Source organism: Bubalus bubalis, chromosome 2 (assembly GCF_019923935.1).
Source record: "Bubalus bubalis isolate 160015118507 breed Murrah chromosome 2, NDDB_SH_1, whole genome shotgun sequence".
NCBI classification, from domain to species: Eukaryota; Metazoa; Chordata; class Mammalia; order Artiodactyla; family Bovidae; genus Bubalus; species Bubalus bubalis.
The window spans coordinates 174,725,231-174,748,163 of NC_059158.1; the positions used below are offsets into that span (position 1 = coordinate 174,725,231).

General features: G+C 56.0%; 1 protein-coding gene across 3 annotated transcripts in view; it reads left to right on the top strand.

The window, feature by feature from the left end:
• SDC3 (syndecan 3) overlaps positions 1-22,272 on the top strand; it is a 39,854-nt gene extending 17,582 nt beyond the window's left edge. For all 3 annotated transcript variants that reach the window (XM_044938028.2, XM_025264485.3, XM_044938029.2), the window contains exons 2-5: positions 11,829-11,946; positions 14,073-14,686; positions 16,967-17,258; positions 18,210-22,272. In XM_044938028.2, the coding sequence (XP_044793963.2) occupies positions 11,829-11,946; positions 14,073-14,686; positions 16,967-17,258; positions 18,210-18,376 (1,191 nt within the window). In that variant the 3' untranslated portion in view covers positions 18,377-22,272. The remainder of the gene's footprint in view (positions 1-11,828; positions 11,947-14,072; positions 14,687-16,966; positions 17,259-18,209) is intronic.
• Positions 22,273-22,933: the final 661 nt, after the last annotated feature.

Here is a 22,933-nt window from a genome sequence, read left to right on the forward strand (position 1 = left end):
TCCATCGCCACCGTGGTACTTGAGGGTTCAAACTTCTCCACGTCCTCACCACTACTTGTTATTTTCTGACTTTCTGATCACATTATTCTCGCATCCGTTCATGCCTCAGGTGTTTATAGAACACCTGTATTTGACAAGTCAGGGTGCTCACTGCAACATTGAGAAGAAAATTGATCCCTTGAGTTGTTTAGAAGATTTAACAGCACCATAGCTGTAAAAACCTCCGTGCGCTTAGTGACAGGAGGTCACGATTATCAAGGGGAGAAGCTGAGGGTGGTCAGGAAGCACGGGGCCTCTGCGTGCAGAGGAAAAGAGAAAGAACTCTTTGTGTTCTGACCGCAGACTCTGTGTCAGAACCTTTGCTTCAGTTCTCATGACCTTCTGGGCTATCCTGTTGGCCCATTTGCAGATGGGAAAACCGAGGCTCCGGCCATGCACCTTGCCCCAAGGTCACCCAGCCGAGAGGTAGCTAGGCTTTAGCTGTCTGTTTGGATCACTTCATTTAATCTTTCCAACCCTTTGAGATTGGTGCTATCACTCTGCTTATTTTGTAGAGGCGAATGAGGCTCAGAGAGGTGGACTTGCTTGCCTAGGGTCACACAGCTGCTGAGGGCCAGTGCTGGGATTTGGATCCAGGCAGTCTAGCTTCAAAGCCCCTGCTTACTGTGAGGTGAGGTCCCACCTGTCTCCTAGGACCCAGGAGATGGGGCGAATCTCACAGCGTGTCATCTTGGGCTGACAGTGGCCCTGGCAGCAAATGTGGCCCAGGCAGGCCGCCTCCTGTTTTTTTCCTGACTCCTTGCTCTGTGCCTCAGTTTCTTGTCTAGGCAATGGTGTTGAGGGCCCCTGAGGTTCCCATGACTCATATGGAGCCTAGCTTGTTCTGTCCCATGGAGCCGCTCAGAAGCCAGGGGAATCATCCTGGGCTGGGGGTAGGGAGTTGCATCTCCACTGTGTGTGAGTTTGTGCTGGTTCTAAATACCCTGGCAAATGGAAGGGTGAGGGAGACCACAGCCAGACTCCTCAGGAGGCTGCACACTCACTCCCGGATGGGCACATTTCGTGTGTGTGTGGTGTGTGCCTAGCGTGTGCCTGGGGTGGCTCTGAGGGGGATAGCAGAGTAGTACGGTGTCCCAGCACAGCTGGAAGCACTGGAAGGGTCTGTCTGGTTTTCTGGAGTCCCAGAGGATCCCCAGGGCTGGCCAAGTCCCTGCGACCTCCGCCTCTGGCTTCAGGTGGCCCTTAAGACAGGGCAGAAGCACCCTGTGCCCTGTGGGCTTGCGTTTCTTGAGGTCTCATTCTGTGGGGTGAGGACCAGACACACTGCACTGGGGTCTCTCTCTGCTTTCCCAGTCCCTCCCCTACTACAAGCTCCCCATCCCACCTGCCTTGCTCCCCTCAACTCCATCCTGACTTTGCTAGCTGATTTCTCTGTCACTTCCAGCAGGTCAACTGGCTTGAGTCTATGGAGTAAGGAGGCCCATTCTGCCTGGTCCCGTCCGTAAGGGGCCTGACGCTTAGTCGGTGCTCAGTAAATGCTCCAGCCCTCCCAGCCCACGCCTGGTTGTAAAGGGACCAGAACTGCAGGCTCCACTGGGAACCTACTCTTCTGCATGTTTTGCATATAATTTGCATGTTCATTTTATGACAAACAGCTGGGATCAGTTCTGTCTCTCTTCCCTCCTCCCAGATGAATTGGAGCCCTGGTTGGCTTTTGGAGGGATCGGAGAGAACTTTGTCCACCCATCTGGTTTTATGGATGAGGAGACGGAGGCCAGAGGAGAGGGCCCTGCCTATAGTAATTAGAAAAGTGGGTGAAGTGGGTCTGTAGGGGTGATCCCATTCACAGTATTCAGGGAATGACTATTGATGGAGGCCAACCGTGTCCCAGTCACTGCCCCCAGGAGCTTTTCGAGGGGGAGTAGGCATTAGACAAGGAGGTCAATAAATAAACAAGCTAATTTCAGTCTGTGGTGGGCTATGAGGAGTAAGCCTGGTGTTGACAGAGTGATGATGTGTGGGGAGGTTATGTGGATGGAGCTGGGGGTCAGGGAGGGCCACTCTGAGGAGGTGAGCTTTGAGCAGGGACGCTGGGTCATGCCCCAATACTTACTAGTTGCCTGGTAACTGCTCAGCGTGTCACAGCTGGACTCTTGGTACATTGGGTATCGTCATCCCATTTTGTGGGGGGGCAGACTGAGGCCCAGTGAGGTGACGGAATCTGACCAGGGCTCTCTGGAAGTCAGGATGGGTTTTTGTCAGTCAGTCCAGAAGATGTTTGCCAGGACTGAGTCTGTTGGCAGGGTCGGTTGCAGAGCCTGGAGACTCAATCCCAGGGGCACCTGCTGGTGAGTCGTGGGGTGCTGGGTGGGATGCTCACCTGAGCTGGGTCACCTGTCATGGGAACAGGACTTACTTTCCATTTCTTCTCATTCCTAGTCTGTCTCTCTGTGTGCAGGGTGCTGGGCTGGATGTGGGGGACAGTGTGTAGACTCTGAAGCTTTCCTGCATTGCCCCCGCTCCTCGCCCCCCACCTTGAGGAACTTCCTGGTGAGGGGTGGAGGCAGGTGTGCAGGTCCAGCTAATCCAGGGTTCATATTTGGCCCCAGTTGCTGTGTGACTTTGGGCTAGCTGTTTCACTTCTCTGAACTTTGGTTTGCCCATCTGTAAAATGGGGCTAATAATCCCTACTGGTAAGATGTTCATGAAGAGAAATGAGGCCAGGTGCATATATTAAGTGCGTGCACCCTCTGTGGGAGCTATAACTGTTGCTCATGGTCAGGGAAAAAAAAATCCCATTGTGTCCCTACTGGTGGCTTAACAGCCTCAGTCTCCTCATCTGTAGATGAGGACGGTAGAATCTGCTTCCCAGGGTGGCCTAGTGGGTTCCATGAGGTCTGGCAGAAGGGGCCCACTGGAGTGACGGGAGACGGTTGTGGCCCCTTGCCCCCGGAAATGACAACTTAGTGGAGGTAGATCCCCAAGAAGGGACTTCCCACTTCAGAACAGGCAGGTGGTTGGCAGGAGGTGGCCTCTCAGGGGAGGCAGTATTTGAGCTGCCAGAGCTTGCTGAGCGCATCCCTGTCCTGTGGCTCGCAGGAGCCTGGGTATCTATAATAGTACCTGGTACCCAGGAGGTGTCTCATAAAACGTACTGCTTGTCCTGGCTGGCTGGTCTAGTAGTTGCTGGCTGGGCAGAGCTGTGGAAGAGTGTTCCAGGAAGCAGGAATAGCACGTGCAAGGCCTGAAGGGAATCCACAAAGGATTCAGTGTGGGAGGAGCATGCAGGCTGGGCAGCTGGGGGCCTCAGTGGGTGGTCTCAGACACAAGCCTGGGGACAGGAATAATTGAGCAGGGTGAGTCAGGGTGGCTGAGAGGGTAACGCTAGAGGGCAGGCGGCCTGATGGATGGAGCGGTGACAGGGGCATCCCAGGCCTGGGTCGAGGAGGAGGCTGCTCTTCCCAGATTGTTCTGTCACCCTCTGTCCGGGTGTAGGTGACAATGGAGAGGGCCTGGGGCTGGCAGGGTGGGAACTAGGCTGTTGGAAGAAGCCGGCGGGTGGCCTATGGTCGAGATGTCTGATCTCTGATCGCTGTAAGCCAACCGTGGCTGCCTGCCGGTCAATGCTGGGGGAGGGAGCTGGGCCCTGCCAAGCCAGCCAGTCTGCAGTGAGACGCAGCTCTGTAGGCATTGGGCCACCAGCCTGCCAGCTCCCTTGGAGGCTTTTGTGTTCATTTCCTTTCTGCTGGTTCCTCTGTTTGCTCGTAAGTCATGACCAGCCCCAACAGGGGTCTCGGCAGAATGACGGGGGCCAAGGAGTTTCAGAGAACCAGGGAATGGCAGACAGGGGAACTCAGAGCATGCTATTTCTAACAACAAAAGTACTCTGAGTTTATTGTAGAAAATTTGGAAAATTCAAACAGATCCTGAGTAAGAAATGAAAAACTACTTGTAATCCCACCACCCAGAGAGAGCCCCCTGGGAACCTTTAGTAGAATTCAGTGTTTAGAAATACACTTTGGTATTGAGTTCATTGCCAAATGAACTTTTGGTAATGTTCATTACCAGGATCAAGTTCTACGTATTTTTTCTTTAACCTATTTTTTAAACTTAATGATGATCATAGTACTAAACAGCCAACATTTATCGAGTAATTCGTTAATGTGTGGGCACCCTAAGTCTGTTACAGTGAACCCCACGAGGTGGTTGTTATCTTTGTGTAGGAAAACCAGGCTGACAGTTAAGTACCTGTCCAAGGTCACCCAGGTATTGAGAGACAGAACTGTTTGTATGATACTATCAACAGTCATGCCGCATTGCCTCCTGACAACCAGAGTGTGCATTTCCCCATGTCCTTGCATATTCCTTGAAATGAGTTTAAAAAAAACCCTTTTGTTATGCATTTATGCCTTTTAACGACCTGATTAGACAATGTGGATTTGTGAAAACACAGTTATTGATAGCTGTATAATATTCCACGTCATGGTTGTTTCCTAAGTTCTTTAACTAGTCCCATGATGTTGGGAAAGTAGGTTATTTCCCCACTTTCTCTCTTATGAATAACACTGCCCTGGCTCTCTTTGACCCAAGGGCTGAATTCTTGGGCACCCAGAGTGTCCGAATCAGAAAGGCGGCTTAGAGCTCCAAGCCCTGGTTCATTTCCAAATGAGACTCGGAAATGCAGAGACAGAGGTAGTGGGGTGGGGGGTGACTTGTCTGGGTCTGGGAGGCTGTGGTCACCTGAGCCGGGATGCTGCCCGCTCTCTGATCCAGTGTAGATGAGGAATATTGCCACCGTAGGGAGGGCGTTCTGGGGAGGATGGTTGGGAGCGCAGGGGTGGGTAGTGGAGAAGGTGATGGAGCTGATGGAATGCGGCTGTGGCTGTGGCGTGGGGAGGCTCTGCTGTCAGGATGTCTCTTTGCAGAGCAGCTGGCTGAGAGGGGAGGGACCCAAAGGGCTGTTTTCCTGGCCTCTAGGCTACCCTTGCGGGAGATTTGGGTGCGAGTGTTTTGAATAAGGGAGGTGCGGTGTGGGGGACTGGATGTGTGTCTGGGCTGTGCTGGTTGTTTGTAGAGGGGCCTTCTCAGCCTTTGTGCCCCCTGCTCCTCCCCCAGGCCCCTCTGCTCCCCAGGACTTGGGGTCCATGGCCCCTTCCTACCGACGCAGCCTCTGTGCCCTGCACCCCTCCGGCAGCCAGTAAATGTGGCGGCTGCTGGGTCTTCAGCCAGAGCAGCTGTGGACGGTGGCGGGGTGGACACCGAGGCGTCCCCCTTCCCGGGTCTGGACTCTCCATTGTGTTGCCCCCTTGGCTGTCCTGCCGCCCAGAGCCTGGCCCCGGCCCACATTCCTGTGGTGACGCTCCGGGTCTCCGGGCTGGAGCTGGTGAGCGTGAGGGGCATTGAGTTCTCACAGGACTGAGGGCCTTTTGGGGACGGGGGCGGTGGTGGGGGGTGCTGGTGGGGACGGAGCCTCTGGGGATCTAGAGGGCTCTGTCGAGACCACCCTGCTTCCGGGAGCGGGTGTGAAGTCCCACTGTGTGTCACTGGATGATCACCTCACCTCTCTGAATGCTGAGTCGTAGGCTAATTCCCCACCACCCTCTCTTATCCCCTTTCTGAGCCTCTGTGTCCGCCTCTGTAAGAAGGGAGAGTGAACTTAGTGACCGCTCAGGCCTGAAGGTGGGGTCGGGGTTGGGGGTGACGTACCACAGTAATACTAAATGGTTAGTTATTAAGTGCCAGCTGTGTGCTGAGCAACAAGCGTGCTTTTGGTGCATTATGTTGCTTGATTCTCACAACAGCTCCATGAAAAATATATTATTTAACCAAACAGAGGCTCAGAGAGGTTGAGTAACTTGCTCAGGGTCACCCAGCAAGTAAGCAGAGCTGGACTTGAACCCAAGAGTCCAGCTCAGGTTCAAGAACCCAAAGCTGGGCCCCCAACCATTGCTCGCATGCCCTCTAGTCACAGGAGAGGGCAGCCGAAGTCTGGCTAATGTGGGGAAAGAAGCGCGGGCAGAATTAATTATACTTGATTTTATTCTTAGTTTTTGCAGCATGATTAGCACTGTGCAGGGTGCTGGGCTCCTGGCCTCCTGCCAGCTGACCTAATTTGTGTGTCTGTTTCTGTAACTCGCCCTTCCTCCCCCCTCCCCCAGCATCTCCTTTTTTCTCTCTCTGTGCGCTCCCCTGCTGTGTGGCTTTGGCAAGCCCACTTAGGCTCTCTGGGCAGGAATAGTCGCATCTGCAGCCTGGGTGTAACTGTCTTGATTCTACTCCCCTCAGGAGTTCAGTGAGGCTTACATGAGATAAAATCTTCAGAATTCATAATGGAAATATTAACATCCACCTAGCAATAATCCCAGCTACATTTCTTTATTCAGCTCCCAGTGTTGGGTCCTGTCCTTAAGCCTATTACATGCATGATCTTCTTTGATCCTCACAGCACCCCTGCGGGTCACATACTGCAATCTGCAATTGTCATCCCCATTTTACAGATGGAAAAACTGAGGTGCCAACAGATTCAGTGGCTTGCCTGATGTTCGATGGGTAGTGAGGGGAGAAGCTGATTCATTCTGGTTTAACCTCTGTGTTATCCTGTTTCTCTGGGCAGGCTTATGATGAGGTGGGGGGAGTAGGTGGGGGGCGGGGTGCTGGGCATGAGAGATCCTAGACTTCTGGTCTCCAAGGAAGGCTTGGAAGGAGGCTGGGGACCAGAAGAAGGAGATGCCTTGCCTTTCTGCCTGAACACGTCCCCTCCTCCCAACCCCACTAGAGAGGGACGGTGGTGGAAGTTACCCACCCCAGTGGCTCTAAAACCCTATGGAGAGGATCAGGTAGGGGTGGAGAAGAGCCAGTGGCTGGCAGCTCACGTCACTGCTGGTCCCATCGGGGCAGGGAGCCTGAGTTACTTCTGTGGGTCAAGGCTGTGGGTCAGCATAAAGTAAGATGGTGACAAGGGGGAAGTGAGGAGAAATGGCAGGGGGTGTGTCCATTGGGAAAGGTGCCACATCTCACCTGGTGGTGTGTGTGTGCTTGTATGTACCCTGGAGGGAAAGTGTGCGTGGTGTGTGCGTGGTGAGCATGTGTGGAGGGGAGTGGAGGCAGGTGTCAGGGGCCTGTAGCTGGTTGTCTGAATGGGGGGCGTATGTGTGGTGCCGTGGGTGCCTTTTCAGGGACGCATGGGTGGAGCTTGTGGGCAGTGGGTGTTTGGGAGCATTTGGGGTGTTTGCCATGTGCCAGCGTGTGTATGGTGTGGGCGGGTAGTAGTTCTGAGCTGAGGTTGTCCAGGGGCTGTGGGTCACAGGTTTAGGAACTCTAGAAGAGCAGCAGATTGGGGGCGACCTGGAAGGTTTGGAGGAAGGACCCAGAGGCTGAGGACCCATAGTCATGTCTCAGTTCTAACTCCCAGGCTCAGTGCCTGCCTCTGCGAAGTGGGTATAATGAAGTTGTGGGAGGTGGTGCTGGTTGAAGCCAGTGGCACAGGTTAGAGTGCTTCCAGCACCTGACCTGGATTGGGGCCTCCACAAGGGTGGGCACTGGTCTCTAGAGCCTCCTGATGACCCTCAGTAGCTCCCCCAGCTAGCTTGGAGTTTCCCCCGCTGCTAGGGGAGCCCCTGGGTGGGTGTCTTGGCCTGGACAGGTGGTGGCAGGAAGCAGAAGATGCAGCCCCTCAGTGGGCTCTGTGTGTGTGGGGAGTGTGAAGATGCAAGCGTGAAAAAAAGGTTGTTTACAAGTCGTGAGGTTTGGTCAGAGTCCAAGGGGTCACTGCCATGGGGAACATGAATAGCAATGCTTGGTCATGGGGAGGGTCTGTGTGTGCCACCTGTGTGGTTGTGGGGTCTTGCCGAGGTTGTGTGGGGTGTATTAGGTGAGGAGAGGGGTGCAACTGTGTGTCTGTGTGTGTGCAGCTGGAGGGCAGCAAATGGGTGAGCCCGTGGTGGAATGTGCTAGGCTGTTGTCTGTGAGTTGTGGGTACACAGGTTGGGGTCGGTAAATGTGGATCACGACTGTGTGTGTGTGTGTGTGTGCGTGCGTGTGTGCGTGCATGCATACAGGCACTCTTGTTTGGGATATGTTTATCAGGCATGGGAGGGTGTGTGGTTTACCTGGAAGGGACACAGTGAGGGTTGGGGGAGGCTGGCATTTGACTTGGGTGCTCTTTTAAGGGAATTGGTACAGATTATTATGCTAATTATGCATGGAATTATGCAAATAGAGAGGTTGTGTGGGGGTCAAAGGCTGTTTGTCATCCCCCCCCCCCCCCCCCACCAAGTACTTGTGCCTTCAGGCTTTCCCTGCTGCCTCCCGGGTTCTCTTCCCCAACCCCCCTCCTCTCCGCAGCCCTGGAAGCTTCAGCTGCCGCCAGCACCCCTATAGCGTTCCTGGAAGGGCCCTGTGAGCGCTGGTCCCCCAGAGAGGGGTACAGCCGGCACTTAGGCGTGGGGGGTGTGCGGGCAAGATGGAATCCTGCACCCCACCCCCACCCACAGGTCTCAGGTGTCCCAGGGTTAAGTTTCCTGGGGTGAACTCAGGGGTGCCTGGTTGTTGGCCGTCACCCCCTCTACCTGATCCGGGGGCTGCTCATTATTTGGAAAGAATGTTCTCTTGGATGCAGGTTTGGAAAATCACTGAGGTGGCCCCTTCCCCAGCTTTGTGTCTGATGAGCGTGAGGCTAAATTAAGATGTGAGAGAATTCTCTCCCTCCACCTCCCACTCTTGCCTTCTCTCTCTTTCTCTTGCACACCCAGCCCTCCCTCCACTCCCTCCTCCCTGTCACCCCTGCCCCTGCCCCTCTGACCCCCGGCTTCCCTCTGTCCTTGCATCTCTGTCCCCATCCGGTCCCTCGCCCTCCCCCTCCCTGTCATTCTCTCTGTTCTTCCAGGATCTCTCCCTCTCCTGCTCCCCCCGCCCTCCTCCCCCCCTACCCCCCGCATCTCTGTGGGGAGCTGGAGCTCCTGGTCCTTAGCATGGAGGAGATGGTCGCCATGGTAACGGTTGTCATGTCGATGGCTACTGAGCTAGGGATGAATAGTATCTAGGTGAGAGCTACCTGAGTGGAGGCTGACAGGTTCACAAGAGATTCCATACTTGTTTCTGAGCCTCAGAGCTGCACCGCGCGTGCCCCCATTTAGTGTCTGCACCCCCCATGTATGTGCCCATTTGCACCCAAAGGCATGCCAACACGCGGTGCCTCGCTCTGGCTGCCTCCCTCTGGCTGCCTCCCTCTGGCTGCCTCGCTCTGGCCGCCTCTCTCTGGCTGCCTCTCTCTGGCTGCCTTTAGGTGAGTGTGTCAGGGTGTCTCTGGGTATGTCATTTCAAGGCTCGTGTGACTTTGCAGGGGTGGGGGGTTTGAATTTGTGCAAACCTTTCTGGGAGCAGGTTGTTAAGGGCTGCTGTGTGGTGCTGGTCACTGTGGAATCATGAGGACTCCCTATTTTGGCCCCCAACCTTTACCCCAGTTTGGGGGTCCCCTGAGACTGCAGACTTCTTATGCCCTTTACTCCCAGCTAAAGGGCTTTCAACTTCCCTGAGTTGCTTGGAAGGATGTAGAGACAGTGAAGACGCTCTGCATTCCAACAGTCTGGGCCCCACCCCTGCTCAGGCCCCATCATGCTGCACGTCTCTGGCTTTAGGCTGCTGGCTTAAGAATGGAGCAGAAAATCTCCAAGGGACCCCAGCTAAGCTGGGGTCATAGAGGCTGGTGGTGGGGGACCACCTAGCCCCTTCCCTTTGGGTCCTGGGGATTTATTCCTCTGGTAAGTGGGAGCAGAGATGGCAACTGGGGAAGGTTGGATGGTAGCTGCTCTGAGTTCCTGAAATGTCTAAAACCGAGGAAGACCCGGCAATTAGTCACGGAGCAATTACTCTAATTGTTCCACTCCATGACTCACTGGTAGCAAGTAAATACTGATTAATTCATTACTTTGAGACTGTGTGTGTGTGTGTGTGTGTTGGGGGGGAGGGTGACGCGTATGCTGGGGGGAATCTCCTGGCTCCCCGCCCTGGCCTCCTGCCCTGCCTGGCCTGGGTAGGGCTTTAGAGCAGGTGGTCGAGGCTCGGGCCCGGAAGCCAGGATCAGGATCCTTTCTCTAGCTCCACAGGAACTCCAGGAGGGGGCTGTCAGGGACAGGGGTGTGAGAGGCTGAGCACAGGTCGTGATGCTGAGCTAGCCCCTCTCCTGCTAACATACCTTCCATGGCTCCTCATGTCAGTCAAACAGTAGGGGTATTCAGACTCCACGTCAGACCTTCTAAACTGCTGAGTACTGTTTTTACAACATTCTGACGTGCAGTCAGAATAAAACCTGACCAGTTTCCAAGAGAAAAGTTGCCAGCCTAATCCTGAGAGCCTGTGATGGGGCTTCCCCAAACTCAACTCTGGCCTGTCCTGCACCCACCCCCACCCCCACCCCCACTACCCAGGAATTGCATCCTCCAACACCAAGCCCATTCCTTCCCAGATACTTGCTGATACCCACTGTGTGTCTGACATGGTCCTGCTCCATCAAGGTATAGTTTACTGGGGGTGGGCAGTCACAGAAGAAGTATATGCCCATGCCTGCCCAGCTCACAAGTGGTGAGAGATGTGAATTCAGAAGCACCGGGTGGATGCTCTGAAAGCTCAAAGTAGGAGGGCTTCTTGGAAGAAGGGATGGGGAGTGAGAGGTAGCTGGTGGGCAGCTGGAGGATGAGAGGATGGGAGGGAAGAGTGTTCCAGGTGGAGGGAACAGCATGAGTTAAGGAGGCAGGAGACACCAGGCAGGCATGTTCCAGGAGAGATGGGGACCGGGTGACTGGACTGCGGCGACTGCAGGGGTTCTGAGGGACCCTGGATGAGGCCCCCAGACCCAGCTCTGATGGCACAGGCTCTACTTCCTCACCTTGGAGCCTTTGCTTATTCGGGTCCCCCTGCTTGAGATGCCTTGCTCTATTTCTTTTTTTCTCTCTAGTTCAATTGTTTAAGACCCAGGTGCTAATAACCCTCTAGAGCTGAGCACCAGCTCATCTTTCTCTGAAAGCTCTCTGGACGCAGGGACTGTGGCAGGGCTCAGTCTGGATCCAGGTTTGTGCTCCTGTCTTGGATGTCCTTAGGGCCAACTCTCAGGCTGGGGTTGCAGTGGGGCAGGAGGGATGGTCTGGGCCCAGGAGCCATAGCACCCCACCTTCCCAGGTTCTGATTCTGGGAAGAGTCTTGGACCTGGAGGGCTGGACCCCTCACCCCGGCAGACCCCCAGGAGACCCTTGTTGGCAGACGTAGAAGTGGCATCCATGCCCTGAGCTGACTCTGGGTGATGAAATACTTTGGAGGGAGGTTTAGACGAGGGGAGCTGACTTTATTTTGGGGAAGGCCAGAGCCAGGAACTCCACTCTCTTCTCTCCCTCCCCCGTTACCCAAGTTTCTTCCCTCCTAGAGCCCCAGCCTTCCCCAACACCTCTGTCTGTCTGATGGGACGAATGGTCCTGCCTTTGGGATTTTGAGGTGCGAGGCACTGCATCCTTAGCAGAGTCGTGCTCTCTGGTGACCTGGGGCAGTGGGGCCTCAGTCTTCTCAGCTGTGGAAGGGGGCAGATGGGGCTGCCCTGTGCTAAGCACCTGCTGCTTTGAGGTGCGCTCAGCACATATTGGCCCACTGCGTGCTCACAGCACCCTGACAAGGCAGGAAGTGGTGATCCGGCCCACCTCGGCTCCCTGTTTGCCTCTGGAGGCCACATCTGATGCTGTCCCTCCACTGTCACTTGGCCTTGGAGAGTGCAGGTTGCTCCTCTGGGCGTTTCCAGGCCGCTGGCCTCAGGTGCTGAGCCCTGTGCCCAACTCTGCCCTCCGCAGGCCCAGCGCTGGCGCAGTGAGAACTTCGAGAGGCCCGTGGACCTCGAGGGCTCTGGGGATGACGACTCCTTCCCCGATGACGAGCTGGACGACCTCTACTCTGGGTCGGGCTCCGGCTGTAAGTACGCCCTTCCCTTTTCCTACATGTCAGCAGTACCAGTCTCTTTCCAGTGCCCCATCTGAGGTTTTGATGCAAGGAAGAGGAGCCTTCGTAGGGTAGGCTTGCTTAAACCTGGGGTGGGGGAGGGAGAGGTCATTCAGAAGCAGCTCCTGGACCTTAAGCACGTAAAGGGCAGGCCGTCCTCCCCCGGGGTGGAACCAGGGCCTTAAGGAGCCCAGCACTCCCAGTTTCTCTGTCTCTGCGTCTCAGTGTGCACTGTTTGGGTCTCCCTGCAGACCTCCAGCCTCTGTCAAGGAACACAGATGCTTCTCAGTAACCCGGGTTTCATACTGTTCTGGCCACTTGGAGGAACTTGCTGCTAAGTCTGCTGCTAAGTCGCTTCAGTCGTGTCCGACTCTGTGCGACCCCATAGACGGCAGCCTACCAGGCTCCCCGTCCCTGGGATTCTCCAGGCAAGAACACTGGAGTGGGTTGCCATTTCCTTCCCCAATGCATTAAAGTGAAAAGTGAAAGTGAAGTCGCTCAGTCGTGTCCGACTCTTCGCGACCCCATGGACTGCACCCTACCAGGCTCCTCTGCCCATGGGATTTTCCAGGCAAGAGTACTGGAGTGGGGTGCCATTGCCTTCTCCGTGGAGGAACTTAGTGGTCAACTTTTCAGGTTCAATGAGGGGAGACCATTTGATTGGCTCAACTTGGGTCAGGTGGCCCCCTTCTGTCCAATCAGTGGTGGCCAAGGGCGGGGTTAGGACAGTGACGGAAAAACAGGAGGGGCCTCCAGTGGTACCTGCGACAAACCAGTTCCATGGTCCCGCCCGGAAAAGGCCCCAGAGTAGCCTGAGATAAGCAAGGCACGCTAAGTTGAATCCCAGTTTCTCTACCTAATGGCTGTTCTGTCTTGAGCCGTTTTCCCTTCCCTGAGTCTGTATTCTTATCTGTAAATGGTGATAAATTTGCCTTCTTCTCGGAGCCTCTGGAGGCTCTTCCCAGTTGGCAAGTGGTTAAGAACCTACCTACCAATGCAGGAGACATTAAGAAAGGCTGGTTTGACCCCTGGATGGGGAACGTTCCCCAGAGGAGGGCACGGCAACCCACTTCAGTATTCTTGCCTGGAGAATCCCGTGGACAGAGGAGCCTGGCAGGCTTACAGTCCATGGGGTCGCCAAGAGTCAGATAGGACTGAAGCGACTTGGCACCCGCTTACACACGCCGAGCCTCTGGAAGGCTTCAGTTTAAGACGTCAGGGCCTGGCACAGAGATGAAGCTCTGCAATTGGTAGTAAAAAGGGGTGTGTGTTGAGATTGGGGCTCTGGAGGGGGCAGGCGGAGTCTAATGGAATGCTGGGGGTCTGTGTGCTTTGGAGCTGGCCACCTACAGCCCCTCGCCTCTAGTCTCCTCACTTTAGCCCATTCCTTTAAGCATCTTGTGAGTTATAAATCTTGTGAGAATCTTTATAAAATCCATCCTGATGGTTGGTAACATCTCTACTTCCACACCTCTCAGGCTCCTCCCTACCCTTCCTCTGCCTGGTTCAGTCCTCCCTGGGAGCTGGTATGGCTTATCTCTCTCTCTCCTTATTTTCTCCCAAGGCCCTCCCTTCACCTGTTTGGGTTTGGAGTCCAGATTGCTCGAGTAGCTTCTGTGGGAGGGGCTTGTTCTCCTTCTTGCTGTGTGCTTGTGCCTCTGGGGGTACTCATGTAGCTTGTACACATGTCTGACTCTTCCCAGAATGCCACAGCCATCCTCTCCTCCCCTGCCTGCAACCTCCAGCAAGATCTGAAGCTAGTAGGGCCTGAGTTGCACTGCCTAGATTCAGTCTGCTAGAAAAGCTCCAGACTGGGTGGGCTGGAATAGTCAGGGAAGACTTCCTGGAAGAGGTGGTCCCTTAGAATTTTTGGCTAGGCAGAGAGGAGTTGGCAAGCATCACCAGCCCCATCAGTCAGCTGATAAGCTTTGACCAGACTGTGCCTTCCTCCTTTCCCTCCTCTTGTCTTGGGAAAATTATGCAAAGGGTGAGGGTTGGGAGCCTCCCATCTTGATGGCCGTTGCTTATCTGGGATCCTCGTGGCCTCAAATCACCCAGCTTCCTAGCTCTCTCCTTCTCCCCCTCCCCCACCCCCTCAGACTTTGAGCAGGAATCGGGCATTGAGACAGCCATGCGGTTCAGCCCAGATGTCGCCCTGGCAATGTCCACCACCCCTGCAGTGCTGCCCACCGTGGACATCCAGCCTGTGGGCACCCCGTTTGAAGAGCTCCCCTCTGAGCGCCCCACCCCGGAGCCAGCCACCAGCCCCCCACTGGTGACAGAGGTGCCAGAAGAGCCCAGCCAGAGAGCCACCACCGTCTCCACCCCTGCGGCTCCCACCACCGCCACCAGCACAGGGCCCCCGATGGTGGCCACAGTGCCCGCCACAGTGGCCGCCGCCGTGCCCAGCATCCCTGCGGCGCCCCCGTCTGCGGCCACCACCTCTGCCGTAAGGACCACCGGCGTACGGAGGCTTCTGCCTCTGCCACTGACCACAGCGGCCACAGCCCGGGCCACCACCCCAGCGGTGCCCTCACCTCCCACCACGGTGGCTGTCTTGGACACAGAGGCCCCAACGCCCAGGCTGGTCAGCACAACTACCTCCAGGCCAAGGGCCCTTCCCAGGCCGGCTACCACCCAGAAGCCTGATATCCCTGAGAAGAGCACCCTGCCCCTGGGGACCACTGCCCCTGGACCCACGGAGGTGGCTCAGGTGAGCCGGTGTGGAGAGCACAGGGAGTCACAGAGCAGAGGAGGGTGGGTTGGGGCTGGGGGGTGGGTGGTGGGAAGGTGGGGGGCAGGTAGGGTGGGGGGAGGAGGATGGAGCTGGACAGGGGTGAGATCTAGGAGGTTCTGGAGGTGAGCCAGACGGGGAGCGGGAGGGTGAGAGAGGTGTGAGGCCAGGGCTGGGGGTGAGTCACAGGATGAGGACAGAGGTCGAGATGGATGGGGATGGAAGAGGGACTGGGCCTGGGTCTTTAGATGTTAGATGAAGACATTAATGGGGAAGGAACTGGGAGGATGGGAGTGTTAAAAGGGGCAGGGACCAGGGGCCAGGGGTCTGTGTGTTCTGGTTAAAAGCACAGACTCAGGAGCCCTGCGGCCAGGATTGGAATGCTTCTACCACCAAGCGACTTCAGGAAGTCACTGCTCCTTTTTATACCTTTGTTTCCTTATCTGTGAAAAGGAGAAAAGAATAGAATGCAAATCGCAGGGTTGTGAGAATTAACTTTCCCAACAGAGCCAAGGTTCTTAGAGCAGTGGCTGGCAATACTAAACTAGCAAAAGGTTCACTTTTGTTACCACCACCACCACCATCATCATCATCATTGTTGTTATTATCCATCTGAGGGGGATTAAGAGCTGGGCGGTGGGAGAGGAATACTGCGGGTCACGTTCATGGAGTGCTGCCTGGGTGGAGGCGCAGTGCTAGACACTTGCCTGTGCCATCGTCTCTTCTCCCTCTCATGCCTACCCACAGGAGCAGGGTGGGGGGCATTGCCAGCATCCTCCCTTAAGGTGGGGCCACTTTCCAAGCCTTCACAGGCAGCAGTGGCAGTCAGGATTTGAACCTGGCAGTCAACTCTAGGGTGTGTATATGTATGTGTGTTTGGGGTGTTATGGATGGGGGTGGTGTTTCAGGGAAGAGGATGAGGATACCAGGAATGCCAGGATGGGGAGGGGATCAAGGAAGTGGGAGAAGTAGCCTGATCCTTGCTGGCACTGCTGGGCAAGGAGGGGATGTAGTGACATTGACTGGGGTACTAAAGCCCTTTGCATCCGCCTCATGGAGGAGGACCCCCCAGGCTGTGGAGCTGCCTTTGGGTCAGCATCAGCCCGTCTGATGCCCCAGCCAGCCCCAGCGGAACACAGGCCCTGCTCCAGGCTCCTTTTAGCAGCTAGGGGAACCTGGTGTTTCACAGATGCTTGGCCAGGCAGGCTGGGGACGCAGTGCTGGGGCACGGAGAGCAGGTCGCTGGTGCAGCCTCTGGGCATGTGCATGGCCTTTCCTGGGCCTGGACACCGGACCCACTCTCTCCATGCGCACCTGTGAAGCAGCTCCATCCTTGCTGCGATCCCAGCTCTAGTTGGGATCCTGCCTCCAGATGCTGGGAGCCATCGAGATTTGTGGTGCTCTTGGATTGAACCTTGGGGCTTCTCTTGTGGCTCAGCTGGTAAAGAATCTGCCTGCAATGTGGGAGACCTGGGTTCGATCTCTGGTTTCCCTTGTAGCTCAGTTGGTAAAGAATCTGCCTGCAGTGCAGGAGACCCGGGTTCAATCCCTAGGTCGGGAAGATCCCCTGGAGAAGGAAATGGCAACCCACTCCAGTATCCTTGCCTGGAAAATCTCATGGACAGAGGAGCCTGGTGGGCTACAGTCCATGGGGTCGCAAAGAGTTGGGCATGACTGAGCAACTTACACTTACTTACTGGACTGACCTTCGGGCTAAGGGACTCACCCTTGCCCCAGGCACATGGATCGAGGATCAGGCCCAAGTATTTAAAGTCTGCACCCAGCTGTCCCCAGACAACAGTCCCTGACACTAATCTGCTAAGGATTATTACAAAGGCAGCTGGAGAAGGAAGGGATGGAGATGGGATGGGGACCAGGATGTGGCCAGGATGAGAACAGAGGTAGTGTAGTGTAGTGTATTGGTTAGGGACACATATTCTGGAGTTGGACAGATCTGGATTTTAGTTCTGCTTCTACCACTTACCAGCTGTGTGTCCTTGAGCAAGTCATTTAACCTCTCTGAGCCTATTTCCTACTCTGTAATGTAGGGGCGCTAATACCTTCTTAATGGGAATATTGTGAGGGGAAAAGGCCCATGGTGTGCTTAGCACAGTGCCTGGCCCATGGTGAGTGCTTAGGGAGTGTGAGCCCTCCCAGGGAAGTGGAGTGGTGGCAGTGGGCTAGTGCGCATGTGTGTATGGCTGCCCTGTGGCAGGGGTGCTGGGCCTGGCTCCTGGGCTCATGCTACCCTCCCTACAGACCCCAACTCCAGAGTCCTTCCTGACCACCATCCGGGACGAGCCAGAGATGCCAGTGAGCGGGGGACCCAGTGGGGACTTTGAGCTGTCAGAGGAAGAGACCACACAGCCAGACACAGCCAATGAGGTGGTGGCTGTGGGTGGGGCCGCAGCCAAGCCGTCACCTCCGCCAGGGACGCTGCCCAAGGGTGCCCGCCCAGGCCCTGGCCTCCTGGACAATGCCATCGACTCAGGCAGCTCGGCGGCTCAGCTGCCCCAGAAGAGCATCCTGGAGCGGAAGGAGGTGCTCGTAGGTGAGACTTGGGGCCTGGGAGGAGCCCAGAGCGGGCCACTTGTGGGGCCTCAGTTTTCCCGCTAGGAACCCAGGAGGGAGGGTAGGGTGTGGGTTTTCTAGGAGCCTAGTTTTCTAGGAAGGGAAAGCTGGGGATTTGGGGACCCCAGGACCCACCCTGTAGTTCCTCTTCTGACCCTTCTGATCCCAGAGTCTGGCCCTGACTTTGTCCTACTTCCCGCACTTTCCTCAGCACCCTCTGACCTCTTCTCAGATCCTGCCCTTGACCTCCATGCTGGTTTACCATGCTGGTTTACCCCTCCTGGACCTTATCCCCTGGATCCTAATCTAGGACCCCATCCTTGGCTTGATCTGCTCCCACCCTTGATACCAGCCCCGAGGACCTGCCCTTGGCCTTCTCTCCTGAAGAGTCTCTGGATTTGTGGTCCAAACCCTGTTCCCCACTTATGAGCAGCATGGCCTTGGGCAGGTCCTTCACCTTTTCAGGCACGCTTTTTCCTTGTCTACAAAATGGGTATTATCATTTTGCTCTTAACCAGTCTCAGCACATGTGTGTTCATGTTAACTGCTCCGCAGTTGGGATGTGTCCTAGTTTAGATGGCAGAGTTTTTTATTTCCTAAGGGTATATAAAATGCTGGAGCATCTTCTCATTGATGGCATCTTTCATTTGATGAGGACCTTGGCATGGCACCTCCCTAGTAGCACTGTATGAAGATTCCACGTGTTCATATGATTAGAATAGTGCCAGGTGAAGCGAGGAGTATCAGTGGCAGCCAGTGCTGGTGTTTTAGCATTGACTCCAAATTTCACTCCAACTCTGGGCTCAGGTTTGAGATTCCCAGCTCTCTCCCAATTCTTGCTTCTACCTGCAAGGACCCTCTGCCTTTTTCTCAGGCTCTAAGCATGTCTTGCCCTTCCTGTGGCCTTGACCTTTGCCCTCTTTCTCTGCAGCTGTGATCGTGGGCGGGGTTGTAGGCGCCCTCTTTGCTGCCTTCCTGGTCACCCTGCTCATCTACCGCATGAAGAAGAAGGATGAGGGCAGCTACACGCTGGAGGAGCCCAAGCAGGCGAGCGTCACATACCAGAAGCCTGACAAGCAAGAGGAGTTCTACGCCTAGCGGAGCCAGAGTGCCTCCCTGTAGCCTCAGCGCCACCCCTACATCCAGTCCCTGGCCTGGCACCCCCAGCCCTGGCCTGGGACTGGGCCTAGGAGACATCCTGGCCCCACTTCATCTCTGCCACCCTCCCAAGGTCTGCCCAGACTGCCAGCTTCACGCAGCTCTTCCCCAAGGGACAGGGGGCACTGCCGTCTGCTCCAGACTGTGCCCTTATGAGCTCATCACTTGTTCCACATACTCCTCCCCCCACCACCAGCTTGGGGCTTTAGTACCTCACATCAGATGGACAGGAGGAAGGGAACTCCTGATTGGCTGGTGGACGAAGGGGTGGGACTTCAGCCCCAACCTGGCCCCACAGGGCTGGCTGAGGTTTCCTTTTGGAGGCAGAGAGGCACTCCGGCTGGTTTCCAGGACAAGCATTTGGCAAGCCCAGCCCTTGAAATCACTGGGACACTGCACCCTGTTGCTCCTGTCCCAGGCTCACTCTCTGCCTGGGTGAAACAGTACCCCTCACCCACGAGCCTGTTTTGTCCTGGCCTCTCTGGGGTTGTGGGGTCATTTTCCCTCACCTCTGCTCAGTGCACATGCACCCACAGGCTTCACTTTCTTCCTGGTCTGCCCCAGCTTCCTGAGAGTGTTCTGGCAGCCACTGGTGAGGAGGGGTTTGCACCTCCTTCTTCCTAGTGGACTCTGCACAGACACTGTCTCTCACATGGTTACATGTATTTTCACACACACACAGAAAAGCACGCAATGACAAAATCACATGCGATCTTGACCACCTAGCTAATCCAGATATGTCACAGACACACATATTCCTCCAAAGATGTTTATTCTCATGTGTTTCTTATGTGCCCCGCCCCACCCCGCCCCAAATGCTTATGACAATGCAAGTCACTAATCATCATAACCTAATGGTAACGGTGTGGGCTGCCTCTCTCTCTCTGCCATCCTGCCACCCCTACTCCTGCCCACCCACATACACTGACACCACACGTGTTGCCTCCAGCTTTCAGGCTCACTGGGGAGGGTGCGATTAGGCCGAAACAATCAGCCCATATTGGGTCCCCGAGTTGCCCCGTCACGCTCAGCCTTCATGACCCCTTACCAACCACATCGCCACTGAACCCCAGCGAATCAGACGCAATCCCATGTGGGTGCACAATCTCACCCACACCCACACAGCCCTGCGGTCACACTTGGACACTTGCCTTTCCTGGAGTTAAGTGTAGTGTGGAGGGCATGGCCACAAGCCCCCTCAGGGCATTGCACACCTGCTGAACCTGGCTTCACCCTACCTGCTCCCTCCCCTCTGTAGCCTGCAAAGGGCTTGGTTGGGGGGTCAGCTCCCCACTTGCTGAGGAAGGCAGGCTGGTTCCTGGAATTCAGTCTTGGGCTGGAGAGGGGGCCTGGGTCTCCCAGGACCAAAGGCTCCTGGTGGGGAGGGGGCATGTGGTGAGGCTCCTGGTCTCCTTCCATCCTCCTCTTGCTCTGAGCTAGGGGGTCGACTCTGCCTCCCAGGACACAAGTCTCCAAAGTGCCTGTGAGGGTGGGCCTGGCGCCTGGGCCCTCTGCACCCTCTCCTTTTGGCCTCACCAGGTCCACCTCAGCCCCACCCCTGGGCCTTCTTGGGGACCTTCCGGTGGACCTGTGCCCATGCATTTGGCCAGACAACCTGATGTTTCTGCTGGCTGCAGCAGAAGCAGTCCATCCAGACACTGTCCCTGGCTGAGGGCTGAGGACAGGGGGGGTTGGGGGTATCCCAGGCTCCAGCCCGCCTCCCCCTTCTTTGTTACCCTTCAAATGGGGCCACTTCTGTAGATATTTTAAATGTGGGATCGCAAATCTCCCAGGGGGCTGTGCTTTGAGAGGGGTCTTGGAGCCAAGGGATGTGGTCTGAGTCGTGGGTGGCTGGGGCTCACCCCTCCACCCCTTACCCACACCCTGGTGTTAAAGTCAGAAAGCCGGGTTTTATTTCTGTTCCCTTTTGAAGACTTGCTGGCAGGAGACTTCTGCAGGGTGAGGCCTGAGGCAGTGAGGGTGAGGTTCCAGGGAGCTCCCGCAGCCTGTCTTTTCTACTGTCTTCCCAGGCTGAGGCTCCATCTCTCAGACCTATAGGCCACCTTGGCAAGGCCTGGAGGCTTGTGAGGAACCCACTGGTCTGAGTCTTTGCGGGGCAGGAGCAGGTGGAGGCATCCTAGGCTCACGATCTATCTGTTGGAGGTGACCTGGCTTCAGTCATTCCTGGAGCGGAAGGGCTGGGGGATGAGGGAGACCAAAGCCAGCCCCAGCCTCTCCTCCCTCTACCCTGCCCCTTGGCAGGCTGCTGTCAGGGGCAGCAGCTCTGGTGAGAAGGCCTGGGCAGGCCGAGGCTGAGAAGCCAGGGAGCATGGAGGGGAGAGGACCTGGACTATCCAGGGATGCTGGGACCGGGGTTGGAGGCCCAGCAGTGGACGTGGCCCCTGCACAGCCCCTGGTGGGGGTGGGGTCCAGCACAGGACGGCTGAGCAGGGCCTGGGCTGGCTAGAGTGGGCTCGGAGGGGCTGCATGGGTCCAGCCCGACCCCAGCAGGCCTGACTCCTCACCTTCTGTGGGCCAGCCTCTAACCTGGGGCCTGGGGCTTTGCCACCCGACACCCGATGCCTCTTCTCAGCCTCCTTAGCGTTGGAGAGAAGAGACTTGAGGGCTTCATTCATTGAGCCCTGGCCCCGAGACAAATGTCCAGGCTTTATCTTCATGAAGTTTAAAAACAGTCGAAGTCCAGCACGGCGATCCAAGAGCAGGCGGTGAAAAGGATGACCTGGATGTGAGCACAGGCGTCACCCTGCCTGGACATAGGGTGTGATGCGTGCAGGGCCTGCCCAAATATGTCCCCAGGCACCTTGGTGCTCCTGGGGAGGTGTCCTGCAGGGGCCTAGTGTTTCCAGGAAACACGGCGGATTCCAAAGGAAGAGGGATTTGTGTGCTTGACAGCCTCTCTGGGGCCTCAGCTGCCAGAGAGGACAAGGCGGGCCGGGGTCACCCCCCCACCCCCAACTGTGACTTCTAGAGCCCAGGCTCTATCTCCCTAGGGGGTGAGAAGGGTACCTCCCCGGAAGGGTTGGTCCCCTCGATACGAAGCAGACAGGTGATCACTGGGGCCCAGGCCAGGCAGGTTGGTGGGCAGTGGCTTGGGGTGCTCAGGCCAGACCCACCTGGGGTTGGCAAAGCCATCTGTCCAGGCCTCCAGACTGGGGCCCTGGGCACAGGGAGCAGATGCACCTCTGCGTCACAGGGCAGAAGGGGCCACCACCTTGGCGCTCCTGAATTCCTTCTCCTGCCAGCCACCACCCTGGACTTGCTTCCCCAGGCCTCCTGCCTGTAAATAGAAGCCCACAAACTGTGTACAGATTTACGGAGATGCTGAGGCTGGGCCCCAGAGTCGCCATCAAAGGGCTCGTGGCCCCAGCATCCCCCGGGTGCCCAGCAGGCAGCTCAGTGCGGTGGCCCCAGTGTGGTGAATGCATGTAAATATTTTTCGTAGGCAGTGCGGCTCCAGAGAGCCCCCTGAAAACTGTGTCCCCCTCCCCGCCTCCCACCATGTCCTTTCTCCTGTACAGATCCTCCAAGAACCCAGCCTGGGGCGGGGGGAATTTGTCCTTCCCTCCCCCAGGCCTTCTCTACCCCTTCTTCCCCCTAACCTGTTTATTAACCATTCCTGTCCCGAGTTCATGGCCAAAACTTTCAGTAGGAAAAAGCAGTGGAAAAAGACTGGAAAAAGAAACCAAGGTACCTGCCCCACTGTGGGTGCTCACCTGTCCCAGCCTTGTGAAGGAACTGTTTCTTTTTTCTTTTTTTTTTTAACACTTCCCGTGCTGTGCCCATTTATAAGAGGAAATAAAATTAAGCTGAAATGATGCATTGTGGTCAGAGTGTGAGATAAGCATGGAGGTCATTTGGGGAGGGGCAGTCTGTGGCCCCGCTTGGGTCTCAGCCACATCCCCCTTTAAAGGAAACTGAGAAGCAAGCAGAGAAAATTGACCGACAACCCCTCGTGGGAACCATTATGGTAACAGCTGTTCTTGCTTTAGAGTGTTCAGGAAACCACGGAGCTGACTGTGGCCAGGCTGAATGGGGGCTGTGGTTGGGCAGGGGCCAGGATGTGCTGGCGTTGGAGGCTCTGTGGTCCACCCCCAGGGGAAGAGCTGGTTTCAGGCCACAAGGAGAGAAACCTGAAACTGCAGGATATTGGAATCAGTTGGCTGAGGTGAGATGTCTTTAGGTTCTGAAGGGCCTGGTTTCAAACCCAGGTGACGTTTCCTAATTCTGACTTAGCCTGAGCCTTAGCTTGGCCTGAGCCTCAGTGTTCTCACCTGAGAAATGGGTTAAGCATTAACGACACCCCCCTAGATGGAAGGTAGTGGGATTATGAGAGGAGGAACATTTAGCAGAGGGCCTGGAACTATCAGCCTCAGCTCACAGGGTCTTGGATAATGGCGTTAGAATAGAACAGAACCCTGGGCCAGGAGGAGTTCTGGGGCCTGGGAGCCTGGATGGCTTCCTGGGGTTGCAGGGTCA